The 18,734-nt window shown below is 36.2% G+C and overlaps 1 protein-coding gene across 1 annotated transcript in view; it reads right to left on the bottom strand.

The window, feature by feature from the left end:
* The window catches only part of CLCA2 (chloride channel accessory 2), a 52,569-nt gene extending 34,232 nt beyond the window's left edge, over positions 1–18,337 (bottom strand). Inside the window, exons 1-5 of the mRNA XM_051999260.1 lie at positions 18,033–18,337; positions 16,452–16,589; positions 10,243–10,393; positions 4,068–4,176; positions 541–700 (exon numbers count right to left, since the gene is read on the bottom strand). Of these exons, the coding sequence (XP_051855220.1) occupies positions 541–700; positions 4,068–4,176; positions 10,243–10,393; positions 16,452–16,589; positions 18,033–18,218 (744 nt within the window). The 5' untranslated portion in view covers positions 18,219–18,337. The remainder of the gene's footprint in view (positions 1–540; positions 701–4,067; positions 4,177–10,242; positions 10,394–16,451; positions 16,590–18,032) is intronic.
* Between the last annotated feature and the right edge of the window lie 397 nt (positions 18,338–18,734).

The following is an 18,734-nucleotide window of genomic DNA, read 5'->3' as shown; positions in this document are numbered from 1 at the left end:
GGTCTATGTCCTATTGAGTTGAAAATTAGTCTCTCAGATTCATCTAGGGATTGGCCCCCTCCCCACCCCCCAGCTTTGGGCTAAAGACCAAAGAAGTTCCAATAGCACTGACATTTTGCAAAAGTCCTAATTGGATTTTGCCCACTGATGCCCATTGATGAAGATATTGTCTTCTCAGTGTGAACCCATCTTTGCAATAGTCCTAACAGGATCTTGTCTAATAAGAAAGCTGTCTTCTTAGCCTACTGTTTTCTCAGAGTCAATAAACCCATTCTTGCCACAAACCTCGAGCCTGTATTCATTGGGGTTTGTGAATTCTTTCACAAAGCCTGCCACTGGCCAAGGAGATCCCATTGCTGTTAGGGGATCTCTCAATACTCAATTCTCACACCTCAACATAATCAAACTCTCTGAGCCTTAGAAAGCAGATAATCTCTAATATTCCCTTCTATTTATATTCTAGGCTGCTGAGAAATGAACACATCCTTTCAAATGCCCTAATGATTGTAGTGTTAAATGTTCTCTGACGGCCATACTTACTGAAGATAGGCTTTGCATGTACATTATTGACGCTGTGGCATTTTGTGTATTGTTATGGATAAACATGCATCCTTCTTTGAAAAGATTGTGAATAATGCAATTTTCTTGGGTACAAGTATTTTTTTCACATACAAAAATACCCGTGAGATCTGATGAGCATCTAAAAGAGAAAACATCAGAAAGAAAACAGTTCAGCTCTAGAATTATACCTGGTTCTTTTTTTGTGGTTCACAAACTAATTGTTCATTAAATGTTTTATCCACCTCACAGGCTTGCTGTCTGAAAAGCAATTTTTGAAAACCTGTATTGATGTCAATTATTTTAATTGTTAATCATTATTCTACTCTACCTTTCTACAGTCAAATCAACAAGAATTAATGAAGCACCTGTGCTAGGACTAGAAAAAAAGGCAAAAATAAAACAAAATAAAAATACAAGTCTTTGCCCTCAAGGAGATTATATTTTATTGGAGGAGATAACCTACAAATAGCTAAATACATACAAGATATTTTTAAAAAATCAGATTGGAGATAATTTCAGAGGAGAGAGATTGAGATTATGAAAGAAAGGGAAAGACTTCTTATAAAAGATAAGATTTTTACTTAGACTTAAAGGAATACAGAGACAGAGGACAAAATAAAGACAGAAAAGGAATGTTCAAAAACTAAAGGAAAAAAGGACACTTAGTCTCCTATATCGGACAGTATTGTCCACAAAAATAATCAGAGACTCCCAAAGTAAGAAAAAGCAAAAAGGGTTTTATTATAATCTTGCAAGAAAGGGAATCCTACGTCTGACAAGGTGTTTGTCAGCAAAGAAGTGCAAAGTGTGAACTGTGAAACACAAGATTAAATAGGTCCCTGAATGCAGAAGCTCCTGAAGCCCCCATCCACCAAGACTGGCTTTTTCTCCCATTGCTTGGGAGAGTTCAGGTTTACATTCTAATCCCAGAAATCTAATCCAGAAATAAAAGAATACAAGTTGTAAACTCTTTAGAGAATCCAAAGCCATCATCACCTTTAATAGAAGTACTTAAATACTGCTTAAGAGGTAGTGGAAAAACAAGAGGGAACAACATCTGAACTTTTTGCTATTGCTCTATTTATTATAAAGTCTCAAGTCACAATTAAAGTATAATTTAAAGTTATATTCCCATGAAAGCATCTTCACACACTTAATTCCATACAAGTCTTCTCTAGTTCTGTTGCATTTGGTAACTATAACAAATTATAAGCAAGGAGATGAATTTTTATACTAAAATCAGAGGTCCAATACTCCTTTCTTGGATAGGATGGTATAGAGGAAGTGTGAAAACAGGGTTATATTGGGGGCAGCTCATGTTAGCTCTCCAGTTTTTAAGTTGGATTGTTAAATTTTCAGTGTGAGCATTTACATATGAGAAATCAGAAAATGCTACAAGTCAGGGCTTAATTTTTGTTGTTGCTATTTGTCTAGAATTAAGCTGGAAAATGGTAATAATAAAAATTAAATTTAAAGATTGGTTGTGGGTACATTTTTTAGGGTGCCAATACTTGTTTGTCCTTTCTTCTTGAAGAGGATCTTGACATCAGGGAGGAGACCTTTTTAAGCTAAATCTGTTTGATTATAGTACCACCCATTCAGTAATTAAAGTTAGTGAAAAACTGAGGCAAAAAATGGTCTTTTTTATCTAATAAAATAAATCTAGGAGGGGAAGACTCTCAGAATTTTTAGCCAAAACAAAATCTACTGCTATTTACATTTACTCTGAGCTAATTAAAGTCCTAGCAATGATCAACTGGGGTTTGGCCTGGGACCTATTTTTGGCTAAATCACTGAGAGCCAAAGTGATTTGGGTTTAAGGCATGGTCCTTAAGAAAAAAGTCTAGCCTGTAAACCTCAATATATCTTGGGAGATTTCATTGATCAAAAAAAAGCCAGTAATTAAATATATTCCAGTATGTCCATGGATGATGTCCTGTGTCAGATCTTCTCTCAGCTTCTTTGCCTTCTGTCAGGTTAGAAAAAAAAGAATAAAAGGGAGTAGAGAAAAAATGAGTTCTACAAGGTATCTTCCATTAAGTGGAAAACCCATAACTTAATAAATATCTTTTACCAAAAATAATAACTGACATTTTGGCATTGAATAAACTGAAGAAGTAGATGAAGATAGATCAGAAATACTTAGAGGGAATTCTGGCATTAGGTCAGAAGGTGGATTAGATGGCCTTTTTTTGGCAGTCTAATTTTTAGACCTAGACCTTCCCAGGACAGGCTGTCTATAGAATTTTTCCCTGAAAACTTCCAAACTTACAGATTTTTTTGGTAATTAAAAATATATGATTAAAATTTTTAAAAAAAGGGATATTAAAAAGGGATACAAATTAGTTGCACCTAAACATGATTTTCCTCCCAACTATGCCTCCCAACACACAGAATCCTTCTTATAAAACATTTAGGCTTCATAAGGTAATCCTGTTAGATTGGCCAGACCCTAGTTATGATCACATCAAACCAGGAAAAATGGCAAGAGCCTAGAATCATCTGGCTAAAAGTCATTAGGCTTGCCTCTTCTTCCTCTTCTTCTCGTATCCTAACAACCATCTCATCCTAAGCATCTAATAGTACAATGGCTAAAGAGCTAGGCCTAAAATCAATATGACAATAATAGGGTATAGGGGTGCAGAACGGCTGAACCCTCTAAAATATGTTGGGGTTCTTGGACTCTCCCCATAGGGGTCACCAAATGTTGGGGAATGGGGTTGAACTTCAAAAATATACTGGAATTTCAGGCCAGTATCACAGGGTATCTCAAAAGAATTTGTAGGGTTAGACCATCTCCAAATCAAGAAGCAAAAATTTTATTATTACTCCATTGACTGGTGGGCTAAGTTCCAAAGGGGAAATAGCTATTCACAAGATGAAAGATGCTGGCTAACTTCTCCAGTGGAACTCACCATTAACAAGAAAGATGGCAGGCAGGACCTAATGAATCAGTCATGTGACACTTGATAAGGGGGCTAAAAGGAATTAGAGAAGAAGTGTGGTACCTGTAGGTTCTTGGGTTCAAAATTTGGCCTCAGTTTCTTATTAGTTATGTGACCATGTACAATTCACTTAACCCATTTACCTCAGCTTCCTTAACTATAAACTGGGACTAAAAATACCTTACTGGTTAGCTGTGAGGATCAAATGAGAAAATATGTGTAAGCTACTTAGCACAGCACTGGTAAGTGCTTAATAAATACTTGTTTTATTAAAGCATTAATAAATGTATCCTTGGGTCTCTAGGAACTATAATCTGGGTATATTCTTGCCTGCCTCCTGGCTTCCCTTGCCTTAGACCCAAGAGAATCTCAAGTTAAAAGCTTTCTTTTGAATAAATAGAAGCACATTGTCCCAAAAGTCCTATTATTTTTATCAGAATTGGAGAAATCTAAAATTCTCTCCCACAAAAGGAAACTTTACAACTTCCAGGCCCTTTCACACTCTCAGATTCCAATGATTTTGTGAAACACTGGCTTGAAAACTAGATAGAAAATACCAACCTGGTGACTTTCACCTGATTGTGGCCTGCCATGTAAAAAGGTTTCTCATTGTTATATTCATCAAACACACCCCAGCGAAGATGGGCCCATTCATGTACAAAAACTCTGCCTGTGGAGAGAAAAAAAAAGTCTCTTCTTTTAATTCCTGATAATCAGCTTAAATGTCAGTCATTGCGCAAAAAGCCCTTACTAATCAGTTACAAGGACAAAGCATTTAGCTCTCACTGTCTCTGTTGTGCCTTGAGCTGCTCTCAGACTTTGAGCATCTGTTGAGTCCAGAGAGTTCAGACTGAGGAGCACTAGTTACTTTGAGCATTTATTATTCATATCCTTTTAATGGAGGAGGAGCCTGTGATCTTATGATCAGATTATTGAGTTCAACTCTTACCTTGTAAATCCATACTGATTTATCTAAAGCATCTTTATTGGAGGGGAAAGGCAATGAGTCTACCAACTGCTTTTTGGACCCTTTGAATTTATATATCACAAAATAACACCTCCTGAACAAAAATCATTACTTTTCTCCCTTTTAAGCTTCTCCCTTTTGCCAGATTTTTTATTATTATGGAAGATATCCCTATCCTCCCTCACTTACCCCACATATTTAACCTCTTGTTAAATCTCATGATTTCTATCTTCCCAACATTTTTCATTTAGGTCCCCTTCTCTCTACTCATATAGCCATCCTCCTCATCATCTTTGGCCTAGACTGTTTCAATAGCCTTCTAATCAATCTCTCGGACTTATATCTCCACTCCCATTTCCCAAAGTGATTTTCCTTAGATTCAGTTTTGACCAAGTTAAATCTGCCCCTATTCAATAAACTCCAGTGACTATGAATTTTAGGAACAATACACAGTGTCCGCTTGGCATTTGAAGGGACCAGTCCCTTCCTTATTACTGATCTCCCTATTTCTGATCTCTCCATCCATCTCTGGACTCCCTGCATCTTCACTGAGCATTCCACCATATTTGGAATGCCTCCTTTCTTACTTAGACCTCTAAGTTCTTTGACTTTCTTCAAGGATCAACTCAAATCCTGCCTTCTACAGGAAGCTGTTATCAGTCCTCACCTCCCTTCCCCACCTATTCCAGCCTTCCCTTGAGAGATAACCTTTCACTCATTCCAAAGGTTCCAGTATCTTGTGGATATCTAATTATTTGCTTGCTCTCTCCCCCATTAAGACATGAGCTCCTCTGAGATCAGGGGCTGTGTTTTTGCCTGCCTTTGTACTTTCAGGGTTTGGTACACTTCCTGACCCATGGTGCTTTATAAATACTTATTGGCAGATTGACTGAAAGATAATTAATAATCAAGTTCTTTGTATTTCCCCTTCATAATCACTTTTATATTTTACAGTTCTAAAGCCACCACTTTAGTTTGAGGCTCATGGTAAGACTTAACCCCCTTAATTGGTTTTCCTGTGTCCTACATTGTTCCCAGATTAGCCTGCTTAAGACATCAGTGATGTCATACTTCTGCCAAAAACTTCCTAACAGCCTATAGAAATAGTATAAAATGAGATCATATTTATAAAGCACTTTGTAAATCTTAAAGAGCTATGGGAATATCATTATTATTATTTTTTTTTTCTGAGGCAATTGGGCATAAGTGACTTGCCCAGAGTCACACAGCTAGGAAGTATCTGAGGTCAGATTTGAACTCAGGTCCTCCTGACTTAAGGGCTGATGCTTTATCCACTGTGCCACCTAGCTGCCCTATTATTATTATAATTATTATTACTATTAAACAAAGTTGGAACTCCTTATGCCAGCATTCAGGGGTAGCTACAGTTTAATTCCAATCAAATTTTTCTACCTTTAGTAACTAGTGCTTCTTTAGTTTAGTTTCTCAGCACAGTTAAATTGGCCCATTTATTATCTCTACAAAACTCTTCACACTCTTCCAGCCCTGTTCCAGAACTGCACAAGAAACTCTGGTCACAAATAAGGTTGCTATCACCATTGCTATTCCATATTGTATTAGAAATGCTAGCTTTGGCAATAAAAGTTGAGAAAGAGATTAAAGGAATAAGAATAGGCAATGAGGAAACCAAATTATCACTCTTTGCTGATGATATGATGGCATACTTAGAGAATCCCAGAGATTTTACTAAAAAGCTATTAGAAATAATCCACACCTTCAGCAAAGTTGCAGGATACAAAATTAACCCACATAAGTCATCAGCATTCTTATATATCACTAACAAAATCCAACAATTACAAAGAGAAATTCCACTTAAAGTAACTACTGATGGTGTAAAATATTTAGGAATCTATCTGCCAAGGGAAAATCAGAAACTTTATGAGCAAAACTACAAAACACTTTCTACACAAATTAAATCTGATCTAACCAATTGGAAAAATATTAAATGCTCTTGAATTGGGCGAGCAAATATAATAAAGATGACAATACTACCTAAACTAATCTACTTATTTAGTGCTATACCAATCAGACTCCCAAAAAACTATTTTAATGACCTAGAAAAAATAATAACAAAATTCATCTGGAAGAAGAAAAAGTCAAGACTTTCAAGGGAACTAATGAAAAAAACTCAAATGAAGGTGGCCTAACTGTACCAGATCTAAAATTATATTATAAAGCAGCGGTTACCAAAACCATTTAGTATTGGCTAAGAAATAGACTAGTTGATCAGTAGAATAGGTTAAGTTCATAGGACAAAATAGTCAATAACTTTAATAATCAAGTGTTTGACAAACCCAAAGACCCCAGCTTTTGGGATAAGAATTCATTATATGACAAAAATTGCGGGAATATTGGAAATTAGTATGGCAGAAACTAGGCGTTGACCCACACTTAACACTGTACACCAAGATAAGGTCAAAATTGGTTCATGAACTAGGCATAAAGAATGAGATTATAAGTAAATTAGAAGAATATAGGATCATTTACCTTTCAGACCTGTGGAGGAGGAAGGAATTTGTGACCAAAGAAGAACTAGAGATCATTATTGATCACAAAATAGAAAATTTTGATTATATCACATTAAAAAGCTTTTGTACAACAAACCTAATGCAGACAAGATTAGAAAGGAAGCAATAAACTGGGAAAACATTTTTACAGTCAAAGGTTCTGATAAAGGCCTCATTTCCAAAATATATAGAGAATCGACTCTAATTTATAAGAAATCAAGCCATTCTCCAATTGATGAATGGTCAAAGGATATGAACAGATAATTTTCAGATGAAATTGAAACTATTTCTAGCCATGAAAAGATGCTCCAAATCATTATTAGCTAGAGAAATGCAAATTAAGATAACTCTGAGATACCACTATACACCTGTTAGATTGGCTAGGATGACAGGAAAAGATAATGATGAATGTTGGAGGGGATGTAGGGGAAATGGGACACTAATATATTGTTGGTGGAACAGATCCAGCCATTCTGGAGAGCAATTTGGATTTATGCTCAAAAAGTTATCAAACTGTGCAAACACTTTGATCAGAAATGTTACTACTGGGCTTATATCCCAAAGAGATCTTAAAGAAGGAAAAGGGACCTGTATGTGCAAGAATGTTTGTGGCAGCCCTGTTTGTAGTGGCTAGAAACTGGAAACTGAGTGGATGCCCATCAATTGGAGAATGGCTGAATAAATTGTGGTATATGAATGTTATGGAATATTATTGTTCTGTAAGAAATGACCAGCAGGATGAATACAGAGAGGCTTGGAGAGACCTACATGAACTGATGCTGAGTGAAATGAGCAGGACCAGGAGATCATTATATACTTCAACAACAATACTATATGATGATCAATTCTGATGGACGTGGGTCTCTTCAACCATGAGATGAACCAAATCAGTTCCATTTGTTCAATAATGAAGAGAACCAGCTACACTCAGTGAAAGAACTATGGGAAATAAGTATGAACCACAACATAGCACTTCCAATCCCCCCTTTTTTTTGTCCATTTGCATTTTTTATTTCCTTCTCAGGTTATTTTTATCTTATTTCTAAGTCTGATTTTTCTTGCGCAGCAAAATAACTGTATGGATATATATATACATATATTGTATTTAACATGTATGGGTCTACCTGCCATCTTGGGGAGGGGATGGGAGAAAAGGGGGGAAAAGTTGTAACAGAAGGTTTTGCAAGGGTCAATACTGAAAAACTACGCATGCATATATCTTATAAATAAAAAGCTATAATAAAAAAAAGTCCCAACTTTCACTTTGAGACTTTTAAAACTACATGTCCAGTGGCTCTCTTCAACAATGAGATGATTCAAACCAGTTCCAATTGTTCAGTGATGAAGAGAGTCAACTACACCCAGAGAGAGGACCATGGGAACCGAATGTGATTCACAACATAGCATTTTTACTCTTTTCATTGTTGCTTGCTTGAATAATCATCTTCTTCTTCTTCTTCTTCTTCTTCTTCTTCTTCTTCTTCTTCTTCTTCTTCTTCTTCTTCTTCTTCTTCTTCTTCTTCTTCTTCTTCTTCTTCTTCTTCTTCTTCGTTTGATTTGATTTTTCTTGTGCAGTACAATAACTCTATAAATATGTATACATATATTGGATTCAACATATATTTCTACCATGTCTAACATATATCAGACTACTTGCCATCTAGGGGAAGACATGGGGGAAAGGAGGGAAAATTTAAACACAAGGTTTTGCAAGGGCTAATGTTAAAGAATTGTCCATGCATATGTTTTGAAAAATAAAAAGCTTTAATAAAAAAAAAAGAAAGAAACTCTGGTCACAGATGATAACTGTGAACCAGGAGTTCTTAATGTAAGATCTATGGATCCCCATTGTGAGCCTATGATTTAAAAAAAAAAGGTAATTGTATTTGAACATAATTTTTTCATAAATTTATGTATTTTATTTTTAAATATTTAAAAACATAATTCTGAGAAGTGGTCCACAGGTATTAGCAGACTCTTAGAGGGATCCAGGACACATACACATACATGAGAAGCTCTGTTCTCACTGAAGTTTGAACAAGGCACAGGCCACTGGGACCTTCATATTCCTGAGAACTCTATACATCTCATGCAGCCTAAGACTGTTTTCTTGGGTTCCATACCACATCACTGCCTCATATTAAGTTTGCAGCTTAAAATCCCCATGTATTTTTTGTACAAACTGCTTTCTAGCCTAGCTGTCTCCATCTTATACTTGTAAAACTATATATATATATATATGAAATTTTTTGAATCCAATGTGAAATTTTAAATTTTTTACTGATTTTTTTTGGGGGGGGCAGAAGGGGTTGAGGTAATTGTGATTTCTTAAAGTGTCTGAAGCTGTCTTTGAACTCAGATCCTTATGATTCCAAGTTGCTCTACCACTGTGCCACCTAGCTACCCCTGCTTCTGCTCCCTTTTTATAAAATTTAAAATTTATTTGGTGATATAATCATAGAAAAACAGCCATGTATAATGAGAAGAGTCCTGGGTTTGGAATAATAGAATGCTAAGCACAATGCCCATCATATAGGAGATGCCTAATATTTATTGAATTTACCCGACTTGAACTGAAGGATACAATCCCAGCCATGACAATCTGGATTTATATCTCATCTCAAACACTTACTAGCTGTGTTACCCTGGGGCAGTCACTTAACCTAAAGATCTATATTGCTGTTCAGTCATGTTTGACTCTTCATGACCCCATTTGGTGTTTTCCTGGCAGAGATAGTGGAGTGATTTTTCATTTCCTTTTCCAGCTCATTTTACTGATGAGGAAACCGAGACAAAAAGGGTTAAGTGACTTGTCCAGGGTCATACAGCTAATAATTGTCTAAGGGTGGATTTGAACTCAGGAAAATGTTTTCCTAATTCTAGACCTGGTTCTCTATACACTGTGATAACACATAGTTACCTATAAAAGATTAACTAATCCAATTCTATACCTGGTAAAGAAATACCCAGGAGTACTCTCACATCTACATATTATTGACCAGCTTTCCATATGTGAATTTCTTTCTTCATCTAGATTGTATGTCATCTATAGACCTGTAATTCTCTATATTTCTCTGTGAGAATATTTATCAACCAAATCTTTTAAACTTTTTACATTAAATTGTAAGCTCTTTGAGGATAGGGATCACTTTTTGTCTGTTTTTGTACCCTCAGTACTTAGCAGTGTCTAGTACATATTATAGACCGAACACCGACTGATTGATTGATGGTCAGAACTTACCTCGTGATCCATAAATGGCAGTTAGGTTATCATTTAGTAGGAAGTTAGGGGTGAAATGTATATATTGACCTTCTTCTCCACACCCTCTATACTGTAGGGTATATGGGTCATCTCGGTGTTTCCTATACCAATCAGCTATGATGACATTTGCCTAAAACAACAACAAGACCACATGAATACAAGGATATAAAATCTTACCAGAATACCTTTCCACAATATTTAACTGTACTTTAAAATGTTTAGTGAAAGTAATATGAAATCACATTATGACTGTGTGACCTTTATCATTTTCCTGCTTAAAAATAAATAAAAATTCCCTCCCCCCAATTTCATTTCTTCTAGGTTATAGGGATTAGACACATCATTTTAAAAATTATATATTCCCTTTACCAATATAGGTTGCACTTTCTCTTCAATTTATCCTAATATGTAGGTTAATTCTAATTCTAATTTGTAGAACTTCCCCAACTTCTGTTTTGTTTAAATATAACAAAGGGATTTTCTCTCTGTGATTTTTTTAATGTAACCAAGATGTGATGAAAAGGGACCACGTTGGCTGGTGTCAGCTGAGGGCTATGTCCACCCCTTGCCCTTACTCCCTCCAGTTAAAGGTTAATTACCAAGGAGGTACTCAAAATCATTCCTTTAAATGAGCAGTATTTAAGGAAGGATCAAGAGATATAATTCTATTATGAAACTCTCAGAAATAGGAATAAGAAGGAGGAAGGCATCATAGTCCTTCCTCACATTATCTCAGGGAGGAAACCAGTTTTCCCTGGAGAGGGGTGAGCCAAATTCCAGATCGTATCTATCCATGTCTCTTCATAAGCCATGTATAAAAATGTGCATCTCTTTCTGCATCTTGAATCCATCACCTCTCTTTTAGGAGATGGGTAGGATGTTCTATTATTAGATCTCTGGAGACATGATTGTCATTGCATTAATCAGACTTCTGAAGTCTTTTTCAAAGTTGTGTTTCTTAACAATGTTGTCATCTTTGAACACAATCTCCTAGTTCTACTCACTATACTCTCCATCAATTTGAACCATCCAGGATTCTCTGAGATGGTTTCTTTCATCCTTTTTTATGGCTCAATAATTTTTCATATAACTACTATTTGCTCATTCATTCCTCAACTCATGAGCACCCTCTCATATTCAAGTTCTTTGCTTCCCCTCTCTCCCCTCCCCCTTTAATTCCTCCCTTAGGAATCGAGAATTTTGTTTTGTTTTATTCCTTCACTTGATTTATCCTCCCTCTTAACCTAGTTTAATGTTTTGCTACACCATACTATTTGTATGTTTATTTGTGTGTGTGTAATGTATTCATTCAACCTTTTCCATTCCAGATAAGAGTGAAGTTCATTTCATGTCCACTTCATGTCTCTCTTTTTATACTCTTCTCATAATTCTGAGATATAGCAAGCCATCCACCACTTTTTTGTCTCCTTTCTATTTACCCTTCCTTCTATTTCCTTTCTTAAAACAGAACTAACATACACCCAGGTCCTCTGCTTTTCTTATTTAGCTTCCTCAATATCCTTTTAATACATTAAAGTTCTGAAGAGACATTTCTTTATTCTCCCTCTATTAATCTGGATATTTCTACCCCTTCCAACATCTCTCCCCAACCTCTCTGTAGTACAGTAACACTGGTTTTTCTTGCTCTTCCTTCCACAAGATACTCCATTTCCCAAATTCCTGAATTTGTTGTCTTCCATGCTTGGAATTATTTTTTTCTTCATCTCCACTTCCTGGCTTCCTGTAAGTCTCAGTTAAACTACCACCTTCTGAAAGAAGACTTTCTAACAGTCCAGAAAGTAAATACCGCATTGTCATAACACCCCCTTTCAGTTGTTCACATCACGTTACCTTTAAAGATTTCTCATCATGACTCTTGTGTTTGCAATTTAGCATTTGTACTTCGCTTTGGTCTTTCCATCAGAAGTGTTTGCAAGTTCTCAATTCTATTAAAATTTTACTTTCCCTTCTTGCTTTATTATACGCAACTTTACAGCATAATTTATTCCTTGTTGCAAACCTACATCATTTTCCTTTTAAGATATTGTACCACAGAATCTCTTCTTGTATAATAATGGCTGCTGCCAGGTCTTGTATGAACCTGACTTTAGATCCTTGGCATATAGACTGCTTTTTTTGATGTAGGCTTTGGATTTTGACTTTGACATTACTGGGACTTTGCTTTTTCTTTCTTCCCCTCTTACCTCTCTGTCCCTAAGAGATGACCAGTGCATTAATTTATCTTCAATTTCCTCTCTTGGTTAAATAGATCTGGACAGTTTTCATTTATGATTTCCTGAAATATCATTTCTAGTTTTTTTAAATGATGATTTTCAGAGTCCAGTGATTTTTAAATTACATCTTTTTTAAATTTTTAAAATTTTAAATTACGTTGATTTCTGAATCAATTTTTTTTGATAACTTAGTTTTTTTCTATTGTTCTCTCTCTCGCTCTTTTTTTTCTTTTCTTTTTGTATTTTGCTTCATTTCTCCTGGGTATTTATATAGTCCTTGAAGAAAATACTTTTTTTTCTAAAATTAAATCATTGCTTGCAGTTGTTACAGAGTTACTTATATCTTCATTTTAGGGATCTCTGGATCTATTATACTTTTTATACTTGGATTTGCTCATCTCTCTAGCACTAGCCACCAAACTGCTTCTCTAGGTTCTTACTTTCACCCTGATTCCTGGGGATTCTAGCACTGACCTTCACTTTCCAAGATTGAATGCTCTGGATTTTTAAGATTCAGAGCACTGAATCCTTGAAGTTTTCTTTGTCATCTTAGAGTAGATTGCTAGGGATCACAGAAGCCTTCAGCATCTTGGCCAGAGCGCTACCACCTCAAGATCCTTATATTGGAGTTTTCTGACCTTCTTAGCTCTTTCCCAAAGGGACCTATGGTCTTCCTTACTCTAGACCAGGACTCTGTAAGCTACCTGTGTCTCTGATTCATTTTCAGTTATGCTGGGAGGCTTGGCATGTGTTCTGGTGTTGGCTTTGCTAGAGGTTCCCATTCTTATTAACTGACCTTATGCAATTTAAGGTAGAGGGAAGTCACTTTCTATGGTTTTTCCTTGGATTGCTAGATCACTATTTGGTCTGGGGCTAATTTTTGGTTTTTGCTGGACTAAGTATGTAAGATCTGGACAATCTGCCTCCCTTTGTTAACTATCTTGGTTTAAAAGTAGCATAATTCCAAATTATTTTTTTTAAAAATAGTTGGACCAAGTCAGAGTTTTAGTGTTTTAATAACAGTGTTTTAGTTTGTCTATCTCTCAGCAGTCTGTAGGGTGTCTTCCTTCAGAATAAATAGAAAAATCAAGTAAATTATATTGAAATATTTAATCAGGAAATAAATGAAAAGTAAAGCATTAGAAAACCAATATTATGCATATGCTTATTCCCTTTTCTAGAGTTGTCTCTAAAAAACTCTTTTTATGCTTCTGGAGTATGGAAAGTGTAGCCAAATCTCTCTCATGTCCAGATCAAAGAATAAGAAGCTTCACTTGTTTTAGTGGATTGGATTTCCACTGATAACTTCTATTGGTCATTGTAATGTCAGTTGCACAAAAGAAACATCAGAAAGAGAATTCAAATCCTGATCTTCCTTAACCTCTCTCCAGGTTCCATGTTCTTTCCAGTCTATCAACTTGCATTTAAAAAACAACACCATATTTTGATGATTGTATTCAATATAATTAGTTTTATTTTAATTTAAAAATATTATTCTAACAATGGGGATAAAGACTTCGCCAAGAAGTATATGATACAAAAAAAATTAAGGGCCTTGTCTTACATGATACTGTCTATTCAATGTATAAGGGATGTAGAAGACCCTTACCCAAAATGACTACTCAGAGATCACTCAGTAGAAAGCAGAAAAGTTGCTAATAAAACCTCCTGAGGATGAGCTGTCCCATCACTAGATAAGAAAGAGAAAGCTCGTGGTAGGAGGGCTAAAGAAGTAGTAAAGATACACAGCTTTAATATAAGAGATTACATCACAAGAGAGCATTGAGAAGGGGAGGAGGAGGCATCTAATTGGTTTTTGCTATCCAGAGAGATTGGAATGGAAAGTTTCTGTTTCCCCAAAATCACCTGATTTCTAGGAAATAGAAAATCAGGCCTTCTGGTTTAGACAGTGGGCAAGCTAATAGACTAAATATCAATAAATGTCAAATACTGATAAATGTCATCAATTCAGGTTAAGTAAATATATTTATAGCTGGCCAAGGCTCAAGTAAATATGGGCCTGTACATATTATACAGGTCATAGGGGAAACACAAAAATAATTAAAATAAAATACAGAAAAAGAATTCACATATTTCTCTAAGTTCTTCACCTTATCTCTCTATTCTACACAAATGGAAGGATGAGGATGAAATTTGTCTTTCTGAAGGAAATCATACAATAGACAGAATCATAAAGTGGAAAGAATGCTGTGCTTGCAAGGCAGAGAACCTGGTTTAAAATTCTTATTTTGCCTGGTATGATGCTGTGCAAGGAACTTCACATTCCCAAATCCTCAGTTTCTCATTTGACAAATAAGGAACTGGACCTTCAAAGTCCCTTCTAAGTATTCTAAATATATGAGTCTTTAACTACTCTTTCTGTCTATCAGATCCACATTCATTGAAGTTGTTCATAACAAAGAGCAATGGTTTGTATTTGCCAAAAGCTCTTAATTATTAAAAAGTGTGTGTGTGTGTGTGTGTGTGTGTACATTATATATACTATCATTTACATAGGGTTTTAAAATTAACTTTAGGGTTTTATCTAAGGAAAGGAAAAAAAAAACTTTATTCCCCATTTTTCTTCCTGTTTCTCCATATCCAACTAAAATATGATTCTAGATTTATAAAAATGTAAAAGCTTTCCAATTAGAGTCTCAGGAATCACAATGCATCATATTGGTATATATGTGGGGAGGTCTTTGTTTATACATGCATACATTTCTCCAGATTAGTTGGGAGATATAAGAACACACATGTTTGTTTTTATAATTGACAATCAGTGGGTAATGTTAAACTCTGGGCTCCCAACCAAAAATTCCAGGAAGGACCCTCTCCCTTGCTCTGCCCTTGGGAGCTAGCTTGAATTACAGAATTGTGCTGTTTTGTTTTGTTTTATGAATCTTCTCTTTCATAATCTTCCTTAATTCATGCCCACTTATCCTCCAAACCAATTTTGGACATCAATCTATCCAAAGAGGATATTTATTTATTTATTCAATTTAGTGACCTTATATTTTTAGATATCATTAAAAATTTTCATTTCTTCAGTTAAAAATATAGAACTAGAGCAAAAAAGATCACAGAAGCCATTTAGCACAATCCCTGTTATTTTACAAATAAGGAAATTGAGGCCCAGTGAGATTGAGACACTCATCTAGGGCCACATAAGTAATGACATTGGTGGGATTTGAATTCAGGTCCTTTGCCTCCAGAAACAATTCACTTTCATAACAACTATGTTCCTAGGTTATTAAAATTAACAACAATCCCAAACTATATTTCATTAGATTCAATTATTTTCTTGGGGAAAAGGAGAAGAGAAGGGAATAAACATTTATATAGCACCTTCCAAGCATGTGCTAGGCACGTTATAGTTTTTTCAAATTGCTTTTAAAGAATAGAACACTTTTTAAATTCATGTTCTTTTGTATTGTGAATTTTTGTAATTTAATGTAAAAGTTTAATCAACTTTTTTGCTATCTGGTGAAGTGGAAGAAAAGAAGGGAGGAAGGGATGAAAAGAAGGAAGGAAGAAGGAAGGAAGGAAGGAAGGAAGGAAGGAAGGAAGGAAGGAAGGAAGGAAGGAAAGAAGGAAGGAAGGAAGGAAAAAAGGAAGGAAGGAAGGAAAAAAGGAAGGAAGGAAGGAAGGAAGGAAAAAAGGAAGGAAGGAAGGAAGGAAGGAAAAAAGGAAGGAAGGAAGGAGAGAGAGAGGGAGGGAAGGAAGAAAGAAGGGAAGAAGGGAGGGAGGAAAGAAGGAAGGAAGGAAGGAAGAAAGGAGGGAAGAAGGGAGGGAGGAAAGAAGGAAGGAAAGGAGAGAAGGAAGTGAAAGAAAGAAAGAAAAAGAAAAAAGGAAATCCTAAGTTTAGATTAGAGGTTAGTAAAAATAAAGATGTAAGAACCCTTGATATAATGTAATCAAATTTATTTACTGGGAATCTAGGCTTTTTCTTACCTTTTCATAGTTCTCCCATTTGGGTTGACTGTAATTGTGAGTTTTCCATGTGTCTGGTATTAAGATTTTGACATTCCCAAAATACACTCTTCGTTTTGTAGCATTGAACAAGTAAGAGGAAGCTTCAGTTATCATTCCCTGCATGTAAACACAAGCAGAGCATATTTCATCATTCATAGATCCCCAGGGCTTTGTTTCATGGGTTGACCTGAAAGACTTGTTAGCCTAAGCTGAGTGACTAATGACAAATCTGACTTTCTACTTTTAAGAAGCTATAGAAGTTTGGAGGAACTGGTTCTAAAGCACATTTTTCATGTTGCTTCCCTAAAAGTGGTTTTGGGGAAAGGAGAGTTGTCTTGGCTTGTCTTCTCACCCTTTCAATGCTGTAGAGGAGTTTTTAATGGATTCTAAGGGGTTCTTTAAGAAATCCTTTTGTCTTACCTGTGAACATGTTGGGGCCCATGCCTTCTAAGACTATGCTGAAATCAGCTAATTTTACCTCTCCAGGAAGCACTAGATAATGTAGTCCTGATCCTATGTGATATCGCTAAGACTAAGAACACCACCTAATTGACAACAGGTGCAGAGGATTCTGATTCCCTTCAAATTTCAACCATTTAGTTGACAGTCCCTTCTCGTGCTCAAGTACCACCTTTCTGGCAAGATTCACTACTAAGATGAAATACACCTGCATTCAGAGAAGTGGGCAGATGAGCAAAGAGGCAACGGGATCAGCACCAAGAAAAGCTTCCTAATAATAAGAACAATCCCAGAGTGGTTTGAGCTGCCCCCTTGGATAATTCCATGCGGGGATTAGATGACCACTTTTGGGTACAATGTAGATTCTTCTTCATGGTCATATTGGATGAGATGATAATATAGAAGGACATCTTAGACTTAGGACTAAAAGAAACTTTCGAGTCATCTGGTACAACTCTCTTGTATTAGAGATAAAGAAACTGAGAAATTAAGAAAGCCATGCAAAGCTCCACCACTAGTGAGAAACAAAGCCAGAATTTGAACCTAGATCTCCTAGGTCCAAATCTATGTCTCCTTCCACTGTGTTACGTGGCTCTTGAGGATGGTCCATCTCTAGGATCATGTGATTTTAATAAACACTCTCAAAATCACCTTATTTTCTCACTGAAATAGATTTGAATACTTCAGAAAGGTAGATTATTTAGCACCATAATATGATAAATTTTCCAAAATTTTTACTATATGATGGTCTTTAAAAAAAAATTGCACCTAAAGGCTTCCATTTAATGGAGGGAAGAATAAAGTCCAGTGGTCAATCATAGGATGGTAGTTATCTCTCCAATTTTTGCTGTAATAAAAGTTATTTCTTTTAATTATAGCATAAGAACTTAATTACAAGGAGAAACCCAAAGCTCTAATAACTGATGATAAAAAAAAGTGGCTTTGTAGACAAAGGGCTGGATCAGTTTGAAATAAACTGAAAGGAGCCAAGCTTTACCGTAAATGACTTTGCTCTCTCTGACACGGCACCATTGATTTTTTTTTTTTTTTTTTGAGAAAACATTAGGGCTAATCAATTCCACTGATACCTCTCCCACTCACCGTAATCTTTGGTATGAGGTCCTGATCTTCCATCACCCTCGGATGAATGGCAACAAGTAACCCTTCGTAGGCATTGTCTTGTAGCTGTAGGCTGGTCCCCAGCAACAGGAGTTCTGGGCTTAGGACCACCAAGAAAACCAGAGATTTGGGGCTGCAAACAAGGAGCAAATGATTTCTCTCTGGCATGCTGTAAAAAATGCTTGGGGATCCCAGTTCACTCAGAGCTCTCCACTGTCTTCATGATGCCAGGAAGTTAATATTACCTTCCTGAACCTGGGAAAGTTGGAGAGTCCGTCCTTTGTAGACACCCAGGGTGGTTCTCTTTGGACCTGCCTCAGCAGATTCCTTTTCTGTAGGCAGTGCTGTATCTGCCCAGCCCTGTAACTGGGCTTCCTCTCAATCATGCTTAGGCAGCTACACCGAGTCTGCCAGCCTCCTTACTCATTTACTATCTTCTCTACAGAGGAGAGAAAGAAATGGAGATAAAGACATTCTCAGAGTGAGGTGTCAGAACTTGGCTGACACCCTTGGTCCAGCTGGGATGGAGACCAGACCTCCTAGAGGGCCTGACCTTCTGCCTTTGTTGGAGTAAGAAGGCAAAACTTGAGAATGATTTCCCTTTAACCAAGCCTCCTGCCCTCCTTGAGGGCCTCCCCCCACCCCTTCCCATCACTCTTTTCCCTTCCTCTGGGTCATTTTTCT

The sequence above is a fragment of the Antechinus flavipes genome, chromosome 4 (assembly GCF_016432865.1).
Source record: "Antechinus flavipes isolate AdamAnt ecotype Samford, QLD, Australia chromosome 4, AdamAnt_v2, whole genome shotgun sequence".
Classification (NCBI taxonomy): Eukaryota; Metazoa; Chordata; class Mammalia; order Dasyuromorphia; family Dasyuridae; genus Antechinus; species Antechinus flavipes.
This window is presented reverse-complemented; position numbering and strand designations above follow the sequence as displayed.